Source organism: Peromyscus leucopus, chromosome 14 (assembly GCF_004664715.2).
Source record: "Peromyscus leucopus breed LL Stock chromosome 14, UCI_PerLeu_2.1, whole genome shotgun sequence".
Lineage (NCBI taxonomy): Eukaryota > Metazoa > Chordata > Mammalia > Rodentia > Cricetidae > Peromyscus > Peromyscus leucopus.
Genome location: NC_051075.1, coordinates 89,857,865 through 89,877,768, shown reverse-complemented (window position 1 = coordinate 89,877,768; position 19,904 = coordinate 89,857,865). Strand labels below are relative to the sequence as shown.

At 40.3% G+C, this 19,904-nt stretch overlaps 1 protein-coding gene across 1 annotated transcript in view; it reads left to right on the top strand.

Moving 5' to 3' along the window:
• Wdr72 (WD repeat domain 72) overlaps positions 1-19,904 on the top strand; it is a 173,945-nt gene that overhangs the window by 63,697 nt on the left and 90,344 nt on the right. Inside the window, exon 14 of the mRNA XM_028865236.2 lies at positions 1,213-1,415. Within this exon, the coding sequence (XP_028721069.1) occupies positions 1,213-1,415 (203 nt within the window). The remainder of the gene's footprint in view (positions 1-1,212; positions 1,416-19,904) is intronic.

The following is a 19,904-nucleotide window of genomic DNA, read 5'->3' as shown; positions in this document are numbered from 1 at the left end:
CTTGCTACTAAGCTTTCCAGTCTTTTGATCACTGTGTGTGTGTGCGTGTGTGTGTGTGTGTGTGTGTGTGTGTGTGTGTGTGTATGCATTTGGAGGTCAAGTGATAATGTCTTGTGTCTTCCTTGCTTGCTCTATGCTTTATTTACTGAGACAGGGTCTCTAACTGAACCCAGAGCTCACCATTTGGGCTAATCTAGAGGGGGAATCCCCTGTGTTTGTCTTCTTCATGCTGAAATTATAGGCATTTACCTGAGTACCATGAATCTGAATTCTAGGTCTCATACTTGTGTGATAAGTGTAGAACATCACCGCAGGCCAACTCTAGTAAATTTTATACTTACTCTTTTTTTTTTAAGATTTATTTTTATTACTTACATGTATGTGTGTGTACGTGTGTATACATGTGTGAATGTATGCCGCATGAGTGCAGTGCCCACAGAGGTCAGAAGGGGGCGTTGTTTCCCCTGGAGCTGGAGTTACATGTGGCTCAGAACCCAGCCACAGTCTTCTGCAAGAGCAGCCAGTGCTCTTCACTGTTGGGCCAGTTCTCCAGCCCCCTACACTTTTGTTCCTTTTATCTTTAAATTGGACTTGTCAGCACCACTTCTGGAGCTGGAAGGATGTCAGAGGGCAGAGGAGATTAATTCCAGCTCTAATAACATAAGAAATAAAAAAGAAAAGGTTCTGGCGATAACAAACTCCAGCAATAAAAACAACAACAGAAGCTGGGGGGCCCTGAGTGAGGGCAGATGCACCCTGAGCCTTGGTGTCTTCACCAACCCTAATCGTTTAAGTAAGTTACACATCACCAGTAGAAGCACTACCAACCTGGGAACCCCAGATGAGCACTCCAGAGTCTCTGTTGTTTGTGAGCTACATACTAGGAGACGGTACAAAAATATTCCATAGCTGTTCCTTATTGCTCACGTTCACCCTGAACAGTAAGAGGGGTTTTAGTCGTGGAGACTCTTGGAGTGGATAAAAAGACTCCTAGAGGAGGATACACTTTCAAGTCCACTGTTTCATAGCCGATGACAAAATTTCAACTATCTAGACAAAGCTCCCAGGCTGGCTCTTTCTGTGGTAAAAAGGCAGGAATGACAGCTTAAAGAACCAAGATCCTTCTTTGAAAACGGCCTTTGAGGTCTCTTTATTGTATTCCGGTGGATATTTTGCTTATATTTGTTTTATATCTTGGGTTTCATTTTCCAGGCACTTTGGAAAGGCATGAGACAGGAGAAAGGGCAAGGATTATTCTTAGCTGTGGTGACAATGGGCAGCTTGTCAGATCTGAGCCTACACCGTCAGTGGCTTCAGAGACACACAAGCACAAGAGTGTCGAGCAGAGGTCCTCCAGTTCCCACCAACCTGGGCTGGTGCCCTGCCCTGGTCTGCAGCTGGAGTCTTCATGCAAGGTGAGTCCACATCTCCAGTGTTCCACAGGAACCTAGCAACTGGGGTAGGAAGCGACACGGCCCTAACCTGTCCGCACAAAATCAGGGAAGCGGTGATGGCCTCAGTCCAGTGATGTTGGGTTGAACAGGATGCGGGGATTTAACTCTATAGTCGATGCTATCCCTGTTGCTGGAGGGCTTCTCTCCAGGTTCCCCAAGCCCCGCAGTCCCACAATCCACTTATAAAATAATCACTCAGACACTTATATCACTTATAAACTGTATGGCCGTGGCAGGCTTCTTACTAACTGTTCTTATATCTTAAACTAACCCATTTCTATAAATCTATACCTTGCCACGTGGCTGGTGGCTTACCAGCGTCTTCACATGCTGCTTGTCCTGGTGGTGGCTGCAGTGTCTCCCCGCCTCAGCCTTTTGCTTCCCAGAATTCTCCTCTCTCCTTGTCCCACCTACTTCCTGCCTGGCCACTGGCCAATCAGTGTTTTATTTATTGACCAATCAGAACAATTTGACATACAGACCATCCCACAGCATATCCCTGCAATGACATTTGTGACAATAGAGTTTCCAGCTTATCAAAAATTAAGTTACTGTCCCACGAACTTAAATTATAAGTGTTTTTCAATGGTGGTGATTATATTCTGTAGTTTGGATCCATTTATAATTCCTCAGTTGAGTGCATTTAGTATCTTTTACTCTGACTTGCTGTTTGTTATTAGACTAGCTTTATTATTTTTCTTTTCTAGACATGTTATAGTGATTTAATCTAATTTCTTTAAGATAGCATTTTCCATTTGTATCCTTCATGCTATCTTGTTAGCCTCTTTACCTGTGCCATGTGTATGAATGTACCTGGTGTTTTTTCATGTAAATATCCTCTCCATAATATTATAACTAACATATTTCTGTAATTTTAAGGGCCACTATATACTCTGTTTCATTGCTCTTATTGCTGGTGTAAATTATTTTTTCTAATTAATAATTTATTTATAAATATTTCCAATAACATGTTTGAACTTAAAGATTTTTAGAAAATCAAAAGTAGGGTCTAGAGAGATTACTCAGAGTCAGGGGCACTTGCTGTTCTTCCAGGGAACCCAAGTTTAGATCCCACCATCCACATGGGACTCACAACTGTGTGTAACTGCAGCTGGAGGGATCTGATGTCTCTGTCTTTCCTGGCCACCTGCTCTCACATGCATATAAGAGCCATGTTGCACATACATACACTCTTACTCATAATTGAAAATAATCAATTACATAAAAAAAGATCAAAATTATTTGTGTGGACATGTAAGAACAGAGGTCAATAACATAAAAAAGATCAAAATTATTTGTGTGGACATGTAGGAACAGAGGTTTCTGAATCAGGAACTGCATATCCTTGCCATTTCCTATTATTTCATTGCTCTGAATGAAGACTTAGCTGTGATTCTGTTTTTATCTTGTGTGTACATTTATATTAGAAGCAGAAGATGTCTTGTCACTCATCAAGGCGATGGAAGCCAGGCCACACAGCTGAGCTTCCACACCACCTTACAAGTTTAGGGACCTGATTTGGATTTTATCTGAGGCCAGCATTCATTTTGAGATCTCAGACACTAACTGAACACCTAACAACAAATGTGTAACTTGAAGGGTGTCTACTTGCTGACAGTGAGTATGTAACTGTGCTGGAATCACACTGGTTGACCCTCCAGTCTCCAAGTGCGAAGCTGGGTGGCTGCATGGCACAGATGCTGATACAGAGCCCCATTGTCCTCATGATGTCAGCCTCGGGGTGTTGGTCCACTGAATTGTGAAAGTCAGATCCTGTCACTTCAGCCCACCAGGCCACTGAAAATGCCCTAAAGATTGCATTTCTCTATTTACTATTCCATTCAGACAACCTACTTCAGTCTGTAGGTTCCTTCTTCAGATCCTAACCAGTGGGTAGCAGCAGCTTGTTTTCTGTATTTTTCATTGTTTTGAGGTTGTCAAAAACTGCTCTTTGTGTTTATTTATTAATTTTGGCCTACCTGTGTGGACATTGTATACATGCAGTGCCAATGGAGGCCAGAAGAGGGCATCAGATTCCCTGGAACTGGAGTTACCATGTTGTAAGTTGCCATGTGGGGACTGGGAACTGAACCCAGGTCCTCTGGAAGAGCAGCCAGTGCTCTTAACCACTGAGCCATCTCCCCAGCTCTAGTTCTTAGCATCCCTACCATGAAAACAGGCTGTTTGTAAGGATACTTATACAGCTGTGGTGAAATTTTAATTGAATCATACACATTGGGGTCAATAAGGCTCAGTGACTGAGCCTGTCTAGGTGTTCATTCCCATTCCAATGCAGCTGCCTTGCTGTCTGTTGTAGCGGAGTGTGCATTAGAGAGTAGAAAGAAGGTGCTGGAGAGGGCAATATGGGGTGAATCTGAGTAGGGTGCCAGACACCTGTGTCTGAAAGTGTCATCATGAAATGCACTGTTTTATACAATAAGCATACACAATAGTGGAGTAGGAATTCTTCTAGAATGGTAGACAAGAGCTAGGTGCCTGTTGACCTGTGCATTTCAGAGGTGGAGGTGTAAGATCTGTAGGGAAAAAAATCACTTTCACTAGGTGCCAGTTTCTCTACTTGGATTCCCAGAAGATAAACTGACTGCTGTTTCTTCTCGAAGCTCCGAGTTACCCTGTAGGTAGTGGTAACAGCGTATACACATTTCATTTTCTGTATATAATTTTGTTTCTTTCTTGACTTGAAGAAGCAATAAAATGCCCTGGTCTTGTCTTCCTGCTCGTAGGCTGATTTTCACTCTATTTTCTAGTTGTTGCTCTTTACCCGAGCAGACTGCAATTTCCAGCCTTTGCTCTTTGTAGTGGAGAAGTAGAGGAGACAGGAGACTCACCTCTTTTCCTTCACATGCTCCTGTTGTCACTAGATTTGGTGTGGCTGCAGGCATCTGTCCTTGTGCTTCTCTGTCCCACTTCAGTTCTGCACGGCTTGCCCTCATTGTCTGTCATCCGTGTGCCATTTTAGCATTTTTCTAGAGCCAGGGTGTCGAGATGGTTTTATTATTATTATTATTATTATTATTATTATTATTATTATTATTTACTTTGTTTTTCCAGACAGGGTTTCTGCGTAGCCCTGGCTGTCCTGGAACTCACTCTGTAGACCAGGCTGACCTCAAACTCATAGAGATCCACCTGCCTCTGCCTCCTGAGTGCTGGGATTAAGGGCGTGCACCACCACCTCCTATGGAGATTGTTTTGTTTTAAAGTATGAGATTTCAAAGGTAAACTTGTGTGTTATTAATCTACTTTTTTGTGCATGTGATATGTATGTGAGAGAGTGGGCACATGGGTCATGGCACCCATGAGGAGGTGAGAGAGCAGCGTCAGGTGCTGGGCCTTGCCGCCCATATTGCTTGACATGAGGTCTTTTGTGTTTGCTGTCATGTATGCCATCCAGGGTAGAAGTGCTGCAAGCTTCCGGGAGTCTCTGCCTCTCCTCTCGCCTCTCTTCACAAATGTCTGATACTGTGCTCAGCTTTTCCAGGAATTCTGGGGACTCAGGCTCAGTTTGTCATATTTGTAAGCGCTCTCTCCACTGAGTCATCTTCCTAGTTCATAAGCGATTTACTCTCAATATACTAAATGCTTCATGAGTTTCAGAAGAGAAGAAGTCTTCAAAGAGTGTGTGACTCACATACAGGTTGTGGGTGGGGGAAATGGACAACAAGCCTGTGAGTTTTGGACCATCCCAGAGTGCTTTGCATTTGTGCCCGTGTTAGTGATAGTGAGGCACAGGCAGGCTACTGGACAGCAATGGAATAGACAGTTTGGACAGGACAAAACACCTGGAACTCTATGTTGGCCAATATTTGGATGTTTTTAGAATGTTCTATTCAGTTTTTCTTCATGGTTTTGGAAAGTACATATAAATGGAGGGTAGGGGGGCAGATAATGAAGAGAACAGAAAATGTCATAAAAAATCATTTAAAAACTATATCCACTTTGAATTTCTGGAGGAGCTAAATCTCTGCTGCTCCACAAAGAAAGATCTTTGGGATGAGAGGAGAAGAGTTAGAGTCTTAAAAGATTTACAGGATACAATACCACGTTGGCTTTTCTTAGATTGGGCAGAGGATAAAACGGGATAGAATCTATTTAAATAGTGGAGGGAGAAATTTAGCTTTGAGGTAGGGATTTAACAACTGGGCTAAAATCATTGCTACATGACAGAATCTTTGCTGCTACACTATATTTTAAAGAGAAAGGTCCCATTTTGCCCATTGGTTAGTTGGTTCGTTTTTGATGTGTGTGTGTGTGTGTGCACGCATGTGTGCACACGTTTTCAGTTCTTTACTGTGCTTCTTATCCATAAGATGGGTAAAGGGATAAGCAGGATTATTTTAATTGCCACAATTTATGCATTTGCAGTGTCTGAGAAGGCTCTGCTGACCCAAGCAGAACCCGTTTCTCACCAGCCCTCTGCTTGCTTGCCAGCTTAGAGCTGCCCTCTCTAATGTGGTGATATTAAAATGAACATGACAGTTCTAGTTGGTGTTTGAAAGAAGACCAGAACAAAATCTTAAACACATACATTTTGAACATATGAAATTAAATACAAATTATTCAAACCAACTTTACCCACTTCCTATTTATGTTGTTTTAAGATGTCTGCTGGGCAATTTAAAACTATAAATGTGATCTGCATTTTATTTATTTAAGACAGTGGTGCCCGTGAAAAGGATTATGTGAATCTTTCAGTAAAAATCAGGGAGTGAATGTTTTAGGGTCACAGCTCAGATCTTTGCCTACTCAGCTCTGCTGTTGAGCACAGGGGTAACCATGGAGTATTCAGGTAGACTTTACCTTACAGCAGCAGGCAGTGGCCCAGATGTGATATACTGGCTTTGGTTTGCTTATCTATAATCTAGTAGTTCTCTTTGCCCTGGAAGGTGAGGAGGTATCAGGAGAAATTGGCAAAAGAATCTCCAACTCTTCTTTTATCCATGTCTGAAATTTTAATAAAGCCATTTATCTTAATTTCACATATTTGTGTATATATGTGTGCATACATATGTATATATATGGCATGTAAATTGGAATAGTTGGTGCTAATATATTCTATTCTATTATTGTATAGAAACCAGTACTTATATGTGCTGGGACACCATCCTTTATTAAATAAAAAATAAATATATAAGCAAACAAATAAAAGCAACAATAAAATATCCTGCAAATTAAAATTTTAGGGTACAATCAAGTGTGTGTGTGTGTGGTAAAAAGTCAGGGGCAAACATATCCTGTGGAGATATTTTATTTGTGCACCCCAATAAAGCTTATCTGGAGATCAGAGGGAGGTGTAAAGCATATAAGTTTGAAAGACATCAAAAGATAGTTTTTGGTTGGTAATATAAGTTAGGATAGAAAGTGAATTAGGTACATTTTGGACTCACCAGAATAGGATAGATAATGGAATATTTTCTCTGAATTTTTCAAATGCTAATGGACTAGACGTTGATATATTTATTGCCTATATATATTGTATATAGTTATTGTACTTATTGTGTATAGTTTTCTTATATTAGTTATAATTTTTTTATTTTAGACAAAAAAGGGGAAATGTGATATTTTATTTGTGCACCCCAACAAAGTTTATCTGGAGATCAGAGGAAAAAGCCAGCCACTATATTAAACATAGAGGTCAGGCAGTGGTAGCACACGCCTTTAATCCTAGCATTTGGGAGGCAGAGATTCATCTGGATCTTCATGAGTTCAAGACCACACTGGGAACAGAGCCAGGCATGGTGGCACACACTTTTAATTCCCAGCACTAGTCAACCATAGAGGTCTGGAGGTCTGTACAGACAGACAAGGAGTGATAGAGCTGGGCAGAAAGAGGAAGTGATGTAGCTGGGCAAAGAGGAAGTGAGATGGCAGGGCACAGAAAGGATATAGGCGTGAGTACACAGGAAGTGGCTCTCTCTCTGGCTGAGGATTTCCTAGCAGTAAGAACATGGCTGGCTTCTTTCTGCTTCTCTGATCTCTCAGTTTTCACCCCACTATCTGGCTCCGGGTTTTTTATTAATAAGACCGTTTCGCAATTTCTCTTATAATATCCCATTACAGGAAGCCTCTGGTCTGCAAGCACTTATGCTGTAGTCTTGCTTAGTCATTGTCCCAAGGAGATACTTGAACCTTGGTTCCAGTTTGGGGACATAGCCCACAAGTGATCAGTTATAAACGGCCAGTGAGCCATGCAGAGAGGGAGCCAGTGGAGTGCGTTTTCCTTCCTGAAGAAGAATCTAAGCAGTGCCTGGCTCCATGTGGCCCTATGAGTTCCTAGAGCACATGTTCACTCCTGTTTGGAGCCTTTAAAATGGACTCCCTGACAATCAGCGTCTCCCTGTGTCTCTACAGAGATAAAGGTGTGAGCTTTATTGCCACATGCCACACTGTCCTCAAGTGTTCATAGATCTCCCTGCTTCGTGTGTAGTATGTGTAAGAATGGGATTGAGTATGTGCATATGTGTGTGAGTATACCTGCACATGTGCATTCTTGCCTTTGGATGTCAGGGATTGAGGTCAGGTGTCTTCCTCAGTCATTCCCCACCATGTTTTTGATATAAGAGTTTTATTGAGCTTGAACCTTACCAATTTGGCTAGACTGACTAGCCAGTGAGCCCTGGGGATCCTCTTGTCTCTGCCTCCCCAGTGCTCGGATTTACAGGTGCACATCGCCTCGCCCAGCTTTTACATGGGTACTAGGGATAAAATTCAGGTCTTTGGGCCAGGGAAGATAGTGTATGCTGTTAAATCCAGCACTAAGGAGACCAAGGCAGGTATATCTCCTCAGTTTGGTGCCATTTTGGTCTATGTAGTGAGTTACAGGTAGGCCAAGGATACATAGTGATGCTTACAGGGTAAGCATTTGACTGACTAGCCATCTTTCCCAACCTCCATTTCAGAGTTTTCAATAGTGCACTTGTATGGATTAATCTAAACATATAAGATTGGTTGTAAATAAAGACTATGTTTGCATTTATACCTTAGTTGGTGTTTTTATGGTTCTTAACCTTTATCTAGCCTTAGTACGATAGCTGGTGTCACTTGCTGAGAAATTTTATTTAAGTTTTATCTTGCCTTCTCTTATAAAATACAGATGGCCACCTGCTAGGTTTTCAGTCAAAGGCTGGATTCTGCTACTTATACCTTATCAGAGTGAAAAGTAAAATTTTTATTACTTATTTAAGTTTGTATGTATGTGTATATACACATAAGTGCAGGGGCCCATGGAGGCCAGAAGAGGGCATAGGATCCTGGAGCTAGACTTACAGGTGGCTGTGAGCCACCTCACATGGGTTCTGGGGACTTCTAGACAAGCAGTATGTATACCGCTGAATATACCACTGAGCCAAGTCTCCAAACAAAAAAGCTACTTTTTTTTTCTTTTTGTTGCTTGTTTTATGACACATAAAATAACCAAAACAGGACAACACAATGATACTTGAAGGTCTCACCTGTAGATTTACATTAAAATATTAAATTAAAGCTCATGGAGACAGAATTACATGTAGTTTAACTCCATTTTTATTTAAGTATTCAGTTATCAAAAGTGAATCACATTAGAGGAGAGTAGGTAGTATTTATTTGAAAATGATTGAATTGTTTAAGAATAAAGGACTGGAGAGATGGATCAGTGGTTAAGAGTGCTTGCTGCTCTTTCAGAGGACCTGAGTTTGGTTCCCAGCACCCATGGCAGGCAGCTCACAACCACCTGCAACTCTCGCTCCAGGGCATCCCCTGGACTCTGGCATTGTCAGGTACTGTACATGCATGTGTATATATAATCAAAGTGAAATTTAAAAAGATAAATTCCCCATGTAGAATGAGACTTTCCATTTCTTTGATTGGCAGGGAATTTTGGGTGATATCCCTTTTGATAGTTGATCAAAGTATAAATAACATGGAAAATTTTGCATAATTTTATAAGAACGTACATTCTTATTAAGCATTGGAAACATTCAGTTCTATAAGTTTAGTGTTAACATTTTCATTTTAAATATTTTACTTTACTTAATCCCTACATCGAACATAGTAACTGAGCAATAACGTCTCCTCACCTCAGGCAGCCTAGGAAAACCTCTGTTAATGGCAATATGGGCATGGCAGTTTGCTTTTTGAACCATATGTGAAGCAATGGATATTTTTGGCAGAAGGTAACCATATCTAAAAAAAAAAAAAAAAAAAAAAAATCCTATCATTCATTTGGTGGCATGAATTTAGACTATTTATTTATTTATTTATTTATTTATTTATTTATTTATTTATTTATTTATTTATTTATTGTTGCTCAGAAAGTTACCTCAGTGATGAGGAAAACTAGTAGAGGCTATCACAGCTTTGTTTCAAAACTACCTCAGGAGGTCCAGTCCCCACAGAAAGAATAAGCATGGTGAAGCGACTCCAGCTGCCGGCCTCCTGCGCAGGAGCCACCCTGAATTTCCTCAGAGGACTTCAAAGCCTCGCTCAAATCTAAACATCCGTCAGCCATGTAAATCGGAGTTACAAAAGGAAAAAGCGCCTATTTCATGGTGCACGGCTGGCGAGAGCCCAGCTTTGTGCTGCACGTGCCGGGCGGGGGTGGGGGCGTTGGAGGGGGGTGCCAGCCACAGAAGGACCCTGCTCCTCCCCCTGCGACAAATGCAGTTAACACCAGATCCATATTAATGTTGTCAAGTTCCCTTGATGTATTTAAACAGATTTTAATTATTTGCAGCATTCTGAGGCCCGGGATATATAGCCTCATATAGTCTTCAGAGAAAGCTTGCTTAACGTGTGAACGTAAAACCTCTCATCAAAATGAAACTTTGATACTGGCCTCAGTCACTGCCACAGGTTATTCATCCAGTCAGCAATTTGTGTGGCAAAGTGCCATTTGAATAGCGTATTGTTGGGGGACTTACGGTCCACTTGACAAGGGCTCTTTCTCTAAATAGTACAATTTGACTCCAGCTGTTAGAGATCGCCTTTGACAGCAGCCACACAGAACGGAGACTCACTGCTTGGAAAAAAAAAAAAATCAATATCAGCTTCTTGCTTCTAGGAAGCTGTTCTTTTCTCTTCTGTGGACTATCAACGGCTATCGAGGGTGGAGAAGTGGAAGCTTAAATATTGCTTTAAATGCCATCTACTTTGAGTTTCCAGTTAAGACTTGCCACGGACAGTACCAAAGTAGAGTTTTAGGATATGATTCCCACACCCTGGTTCCTGTTGAGTCACAATTACAGGGCAGTTGAACCCGGAGTCTCCGTACTGTGTAGAAAAGAATTAGTGTAAATGCAGACAGAATTTTGGGTGATGTGACAGAGCCAGACCAATGACTTCTTGATGTTTACTTGTCAATGTGTCTTATACATTCCCTTCGTTCTCTCTGTTTTTTGTTTTGTTTTGTTTTTAATTTAGATGGCAGAATCTTTTGTGGCTGTGCCCATGGCAACACCCACAGATGTTGACAGCATTATGTTCCCAAAGTAGCCTTGCAGGTTTGGGGATTCAGTTTAGGGACTTTTCTAGCACTTTTTTTTTTTTTTTTCTTCAAGCATACAAGGTTGCTATGATACCTGACTGGCAGTAATAGCTATTGAATCTCTTAATTCCAATAACTCCACACTAGGACCCCTCTCCCTCTCCCCCTCTTTGATTGGGTCTCTCTATTATTTCCTCTTTGATCGGGTATCTCTCTTATTACCAGATGTTATGTTTAACATACAGCAGAGAAAAATAAAATTGCATTCTTGAGATGAAAAAAAAAATGTCTTAAGGTAAAATCTTGAGCCATAAAACATTTCAAGTTATAAAAACCTTTAGCTGACTATTGATCTCCCAGGATTGCAGATACAATTTGTTTAAATTATTTCTTTCTTTGACTGTATGTGATTTTGGATTTTTATTGGTATTTCCCTGAGATGTCGTAAGTCTTCATCTAAGGCGTGTTGAGTGGAATCTGGAAGAGCTGTCATTTTCAACATAGAAAACGCCAGTGTGATGTGTCCTTTCTCAAATGCCTTTTCACTGGGGTCGGTTGAAACAGCTGTTGTCTTATTACTGGCCAACTCTGCATTTACTGAATCTTTGGCTGCAATAGCAACTGAAAATTCATAAAGCTGATGGTTCAATTGTGAACGAAGACCTTTAAGGCTGACTCAAGGTCAGCGTTATTGTTTTTATAATTGCTGATAGGCAATCCTGATTTCTCCCAGAGAAGGGCTTTGCTCAGCTTTGGTTTCTGTGAATGTTATCTCTTTTGTTAATTCTCACAGAAGATTTTTCAATGAATAAATGTTTATACTACCTCTCAGTGCTCCAAGCAGCCTGGATCCACTTTAGGACCCTTCCCCTGCACAGATATCCCATCATCCCTGTTGGGATGTGAAGCTCTAGAATATTTTAAATATTTTGGAATGAAATTCTTTCTATAATCATCAGTTAACTTGTGTGCATGTGTGCATGTGTTGCAGAGAGCGAGATCAATCCATCATGGAAACACTGAGTAGAGTTAAGTGAATCAGGCATCCCATTTTGTGTTCATCTTAGTCAAGAAACATCATTAAGGTGATTTACTCCATAAGTTTTAAGATTTGTCGTTATTGACACGAATAATTTGATAGGTCTTTTAGAGCACATGAATGTTATGATCAAGGTCATGTTATTATGTCATGACAGTTAGGAACATCTCCTTCGCTAATTCCTTAGTTTCTTTCCTTCCTTTTATTTTCAGTTCTGAATCAGTTTTTCTTAAAAACAAAACCAAACAAACCAAACTAAAACCCAAACCAAAAACAAACAAACAAAAAACATGGCTTTTCAAGTTTTGTTTATCTGGTATTCAGCCTCATGGAGAAAACTGATTATCTACTAAAGTAAAAATTCCCCCAACCCCCAAGAGGGTCAGATCTGTCCTATTTAAGCAACTTGTTTCTGATGGTAAAGTTTCTTAAAATGAAATCATTATCTTTGGAATGATACACATTAGTGTATATTTTGTAATGATACACTTTGTAATGATACACAGTAAAGTGTATACTAGACACACTAGTATACACACTAGTGTGGTGTAAAATCATTACCTGGGTAATGATGTGAAATCAGTATCTCTGTAATGACAGCACACTAGTATCCAGTCTACTAGTAATAAATAAAAATACAGAAAGGAATATTTCATTTATTACCAGAACACTGGATACTAGCTTGAAGAATAAAAAGTAACATTTATAGAAATTTGGATGTTGGATTAACTTAAAGAATTTAGAACAGGGAAGGAAAGGAGAATGAAATCTCTTTTCTTGAAAGCCAGCCATGTCACTTGTTGACTGAGCACACCCTCTGGGCCCATTTAAGGAAACACAGCAGGCCAGTGACGTATGCTGATGCTGTCTCTAAGAGCGGAAAATGCAAAAATGTTACAGGAAGCAGTTCTCCGGACAAAAGCATTTATTCTCATGGAATATTTCCTCTGGACTATTAAGACAAAATGTATTAAGCCCTTAGCTTTGTTTATTGATGCTCAGAGTCTGAATGTGTTTCATTAGAAAAAAAAAAACAGCCAGCCAGTATTCCTGAGTTTTCAGGATTGAGTTTTCACAGCGGCATCCGGGAAGTGCCTTCAGTTCTGCGAACAACTCGAGATTAGTCAGTCATCTTCATCCTAAACAAACAGCCTGAAGAACCTTTTCCTCCAATTATCATTATTCCTCATGGCTATTAAATGTTCCCAGGATGCTGTGTGGGCACCAGGGACTTTCTTTTCCTGTGTATATAATTTTATACATAAACAGGTCTGAACACTGTATGGTTTTTGCTGATGGTGGTCGGTTTTCCTTCACTCCTATTGCCTAGGACATGGTTTTTCTTTTTCTTTTCTTTATTTCAGAGCTGAGGACCAAACCCAGAGCCTTGTGCTTGCTAGGCAAGCGCTCTACCACTGAGCTAAATCCCCAACTCCAGGACATGGTTTTTCAAAAACCATTCCCAAAGCTTACGAAACACAAAGCCCTGTTCACCCTCAGTGTTCTTGCCCACCTCCTTAGAGGTCTCTGGTCATTGTACAAAACTCACCTCTCTCCACCTCATGTTTGATAGCGTGTATTTTGTTTTCCTTATTCTAGCCCTTCCATCAGGCTCTATTTTACAACCCCCATAGTCTGGCATTGACCACGTGGCTATGTCTGGAATAGAGAGAGAAGAGCACAGGCCCTGACTTCCTATGACATCATCCAGAGAGTTAAATGAGATTATTACTCCATGGGTGATACAAGTGCCCAAATCTAATGCTCATCTGAGTCTAGATTGTCCACTAAGTTTATGTATTATGGGATTGTCAGATAAACATTTTTAACCATCAAAGGCCTACTTTTTCTTCAGCCTATTCACCTACAGTTAAAGTGAAGTTTATGGATGATTAAAAAATGTCTTTAAGGCCACATAGCATGTTTTTCCCCTTTGTGCTTTTCATTTTTACATAAACTAAAGATTATCTTAAATAACCCTTAGAACATACATTACTTTCTGGCATGTTCAAGGATGGGATTATCATGATAGTAGCAGAAATGTCTAGTCTTCCATGTGTTTATGATACTTCCATTCATTACCATTAGTTTTACCCTGGCTTATATACTCCGCCTGTCTGTTTTAAACAAGATAGCATTTAGGACCAGAGACAAACCATGCAAAGAATAGCTATGAATGAGCACTCAAGATAGTGCACAGACCTTCCAACAGGCTGGGCATTGCTCCTGCAGCTGGATACATTGTGTTGGCCTCATGTTCAACATTCTTTAATTCTGGAACTAGGTTTTTGTGTTTTAAAACACTCTAGATTATCGTAACGCTATTTGTAACTAGAGTTTTCTTTTTGGACAAGGTCTCACTAAGTAGTGCTGGCTACCCTGAAACTCATGACATAGACCAGGCTGGTTTTGAACTTACTGCTCTTTTTGATTCTTCTTCACCAGGCCTAGGAGTGGAGGTGTATACCACCACACCAGCTTTGTAAAACTGCAACAATTAAAATCTGGCTCTCTCTCTCTAATGAGTAAATTAGAAGGTATCGGGGCACTTAATTTATATATGTCTCTAAAAAGACCATAATAAGTGGGTAGCACATTCATGGAAACAGCATGAAGTATAATGGGGGCAAGTACAGTAATCTGCTGCCTTAATAAACTTTAAAAGCTTATTTAATAATGGTAATGAAATCTAGGATATTTGGCACACAGGGAACCGTCTCACTTTAGGTGAGATGCAAATAGCAGTTTCCTCATAAGACTCAGATAGACAAAAGGTGACATGGTTAAAATGGCTTTGTTCACCAGCGAAGTTTATGGTATCCCCTCCATTTACCTGTCTGTCAATCTCAGGCTCATTTCTCCTAGTCACAGAGTTATCTAAAATAATCACCCAGACATAGCCTGAGGATTATATTGTATATCATGAGTCTTCTTCTTTCCTGGGATAATTACTTTTCAAGCCCACCCCTTAATATAAAGCCCCCAAAGCTATCAGCCATCTAATCAACAGGTTTGCAATAACGTTTAGAAATGGATGTATGATAAATATGAAGGAGGTTTATTTATGCTTCATTTCCCAAACACGGGAACTCAAGGTAAGCCTGTGACCCTCAAGCAGCAGCTTCCTGCTATGGTAGTTGATTTGGAAGCTGCTTCATGCCCCTTTCATCAAATGACAGGAGGGAGAGCTGATTACATTCTGGTGTATACCACTTTAAATGCTTGCAGATTTCTCTTTGGGTGGGATAGGTCCAGAGTCTCAGGAGACTGCAAGCTTTAAAGGATTTCCTCTTCTTCATTGTCTCTTAATGCCCAAATGAGATCTGGGGGATGAGGTTGCTCAGTAATTTTCGATAGTCTGCATGCTGGCACTGCCAGTTCCAGGCTTTACACGCTTCTTCCTAGCAGAGGCCATAGACTTCAGATGTCGCTTTGCCTACTCAAATTCTACCTGGTTAACAAGCACATGCCAGCTCGCCTTTGAAGTACCAATGTGTTGCCTAATTATTTATAAGTATTTATACTACTTCCCCAAGTAGACTTTAAGTTCCATGGTATATATGTTGTATACATTTAGTAGTGAGGTAAGGCAGAAAATTCATTCTTCAGATACTCATTGAATACCTACAAAGTACCCCATGCCCTGGACGCTAGGAATTTCAACAAGATCTAGGACTCACATAGCTAACATGTAAGGAGAAGAGATGGATCATAACTTAAAGAGGAAAGGCCAGGGACTGGAGAGGCGAGTCAGTGGTTACTCTTCCAGAGGACCCAGGGAATTGAGCGTTTAGTATGAAGTTGGATAAAAGCATGAAATGATGTATACGGATGTTAGAACCATATCTGAAGTGCTATTGGTAGGCAACCTGTGCCATGCAGGGGCCACTGCCATCTAGAGCACAGGTCATAACAACTGTAAATCTTGATGGAGAAGTAACATTTTGCTGTGAGGAATGAGCCTCAAAGATAAGAATATAAATGTGGCTCCTAAGGAGGGTGTTAATGAGATGTTAGTACAGGTAGAGATAGTATGTCTAGTAAGGAGAGATGAAAAGTTACTGTCTGACCTTTCTTCAGGAAAATAGTGTTAAAATCTGGACTTGGCTGTTTTATTGCACTCATTACTAGTTACTACTGAGTAACACTATCTAGACAAAATATTTTGCAGTGGACCCTAGGCCTTATGCAGTTTGCTGGACTGAAGCTTCTCTGTTCATTGACTAATAACTTATCCCACTCCAGCTCCTGGCTATCATGATTTCACTCCTGGATTCTGTGAAGGTGACTGTTTTGGGTCTCTGAAAGAGAATCATGCACTGCTCATCCTGTGATTGGCTCTTTTATTATTCAGCCTTTTGGGGGGGGGATTTTTGTTGTTGTTTTTGTTTTGTTATCTGTTGCAGAATTTCATTCTATGGCTGAATATTATTTTATCACAGCTATTTAATGTCTTTTTCTTCATCTATTCATCTGCCAATGTACATCTAGGTTTTCTTATCTCTGTTATTGAGAATAACACTGCATTGGGCATTCACACCTCTTTGAAATCTTAATTTGATTCTTTTGGTTAGTATCTAGAAGTAGAATTCCTAGATCATGTGGCAATCCTAGTTTTGGGTTTTTTTTTTTAAACATTTCTCTCTCTCTCTTTCTCTCTCTCTCTCTCTCTCTCTCTCTCTCTCTCTCTCTCTCTCTCTCTCTCTCTCGTGTGTGTGTGTGTGTGTGTGTGTGTGTGTGTGTGTGCCACAACACATGTCTACATGTCTGGAGGTCAGAGGACAACTTGTGGGAGTTGGCTGTCTCCTTCCACCATGTTGATTCCAGGTGTCCACTTCAGGTGATCAGTTGCTCAGTAATAAGTGCCTTTCTCTGCTGGCCCAGTGTCAGTTTTAATTTTCAGATGAACCTGGGTATTGTTTTCATTTGATTTTGTATTGCAGTATTTATTCACCCTTACCCTCACTGATATTTGATGTCTTTTAGTTTTATGACACCTTTACAGGATGAGATGCCATATCTGTGAACTTTTGCTTTTCATTTTCATGATAATTTGTGCTTATTTTGTGGCTACTGGTCTATCTTCTTTGGAGACATGTTTATTGGATTCCTTGGCCTGTTTTGAATCTGATTTTTCAGAATTTTGCTATTGAGTTGTAAGAGTTCCAGAACTTGGACTTCTAAAGGCAGCTTTTATCTGTGATAGGAAATATTATTCATAACACAGGAGTACTCATAAGACCATAGTCATGAACACATACTACTCATCCAAATTGATGAGACTTCATTTCTTACTTTACCTTGTTAGTGTGTCTTTGTTAGAAAACAAAACATTGGGTACACTTTAATAAAACTTCTGTTCATGTAGGATAAGGCAAGGATTAGAAAAAGGTTTCCCTGAAGATAAGATGCTAAGTGCTCTTGTCTTTATGGATTGCCTTGTCTCTGTGGGAACCTCCCAATTCTGCATCTATAATGCAAAAACCAGCAGTACATGACTTCTGTGTAAAGGAGCAGTCCTGTGTTTTAATAAAACTTTATTTACAACAAGAGGAAGCAAAGATTATTTGGCTGTCAGAAGTGGCTCTGACCCTTCAATCCAATTCTAAATAGGTAGAATGTGTTGCATGTGGAAGTTGGGCATCCTTGTCATGCCTCTTCTGCTTAAGCTTACAGGTTAAAATAAAACTTCAGGAAAGCAGTTACTAGATACATGAGATGTTACTACAGGGTCCCCCCCCCTTAATTTTATATGCATGAATGTTTGCCTGCACGCATGTCTGTTTGTGCACCATGTGTATGCAGTGCCATGAGAAGCCAGAAGAGGATATCTGGTCCTCTGGAACTGGAGTTATAGATAGTTGTGAGTCACCATGTGGATGCTAGGAACAGAACCTGGGTCCTCTACAAGTGTTCCTAATCACTGAGCCATCTCTCTAGCACCTACAGAATCCTTTCAAAAGGACTTCTGTCCTCAAACACTTCACATACTTTGGTTTCTATTACATATTGTTTCAGTCAGTGATACTTTCTGTACTGATTTCAGTTTAATAAGTTTTTTGGTGGAATTTAAATGACCAGAATATCTGGTGGCCACAGGGAGATATGTCTTCTGAACATACAAATATTGTGGCTAAAAACTCCTTATTTAAGGATTTTTTTAAAATTTTTGTTTTTTTATATTTGGATGCCTATGTAAATGCATGCCACACATGTGTGGGTGCCCTGGAGGCCAGAAGAGGGCATCAGATCTCCTGGAATTGGAGTTATGGGTAGTTAGCAGCTGCCTGATGTAGGTACTAGGAACTGAGCGCAGGTCCTCTGCATTAGTATCTGCTCCTGGCAGCTGGGCCCTCTCCCCAGCACCAACTTGTTATTTAAATACATGTGTGTCACTCTAGAGGGAAGAAGCACTTGATAAAATTTTGTCCCTTGTTCTATGCAGTGGTAAACCAGTTCTGGCTGGCTTGTTTTTCCTCTAAACCTACACCTTTCCTGATCTTTCGGTCAATTATCAGCTTGTTGGGATGGCATTTATGAAGCGTTAATGCGATGCCGGTGACTAAAGTGTCATGGTTGGAAGCAAAGGTGTTTGCAGTGAGTCATATCAGCATGCCCGTAGCACATACTTTTTAATTAGTGCTCATCCCTAGAGGCCAAGTTCCAAGTAATTTAGCAGCACACACTTGTCATCTTAATTGACAATTATATACCAAGTAAGAAATAAAAAGAAATCAAAGGAAATGGTCGCTGTTTAAGGGGAGTGCCCGAGAGAAATATCTATTTTCCCACTTAAGATTGAGCTTCTTAATAAAAGTGCTTTTGAATTTGATATTTTTTTTTCCATTAGTGCCATTTATTTTAGTACAAGATACAGAACAAACCAAAGTTGAGTTATAAAACATCTATTCAAGCAGTTGTGGGAAGAGTGGTTTTGGATTTTCGGGTAATTTTTAAAGGACTCATGAAGTCTTCTCTCTTGTGTATGCTCAAGAGCACACTGGTCTCTTATTTCCACTAGGGCTCCTCGATGTTGGGTTGATTGAATAAAAGGCTGTGTGACTTCGAGTTTGTCGCCAGGCCTCTCTCAGCTGTCTTCTGTCTGTCTGTCTTTTCATCCATTGATACCAAATTGTTTAAGAGCCCAAATCTCATTAGCTAAAACAACCCCAGTTCATGCCTTATTTGTTTTTAGCACCGCTCTGCCCTTTGCCCACGGTAGGCTAAGAAGGCAGCAGCAGCAGCATTTGACTGGGGAAGAAAGATTTAAGATATCCTAGTGATTGAGACCATAATTATTTCTAAGATTCTATCTATTTGATTCTAGAGCCTTTCCCTGAAGAGGATGCCTTTCACTCCAGAGAGGTATTGCCTCAGAAAATGGTATTGGCTGTTTGCGTTTTAGATTTTTCTCTAAAATATTGAAACTTGAGAGCTGGTTGTTGGCTTCGCTCTCATCCCAGAGGCTGAGCACACTTGGGTTGTTGCTCATGTTTTAGTTTTTCTCTGGGGGAAGTGGATTTGTCTCCCAGTCTTTTCTCTAGTCTGCTAATACCTTGAAGTGAGTCTGAACTTTCCATCTGCACTCTTGGTGACTTTTGTTTGTCTTCTCTCCCCTTCTATAACTTGGTCTTCAAAGGTTGTTGAAAAATGTTGGGCAATTTTCGCCTTTAAAATCAACTAAGGGTGAAGAGTAGGATGTAGCTCAGTAGTAGAGCACTTTCCCAGCATGCATGAAGTGCTAGGTTTCATCTCCAGCCTGATAAAAAACTAATACATCAAAATAAATCAATTATACATATACACGTATTATTTCTTATTTACTGTGGATGTATTTACTTGCATTGATAAGTTTAGTTGACTACTGTTGTATTATTTTAGAGATGCCACAATAGAACACTGGTGGCATAAATTTTAGAAGTATAAAATG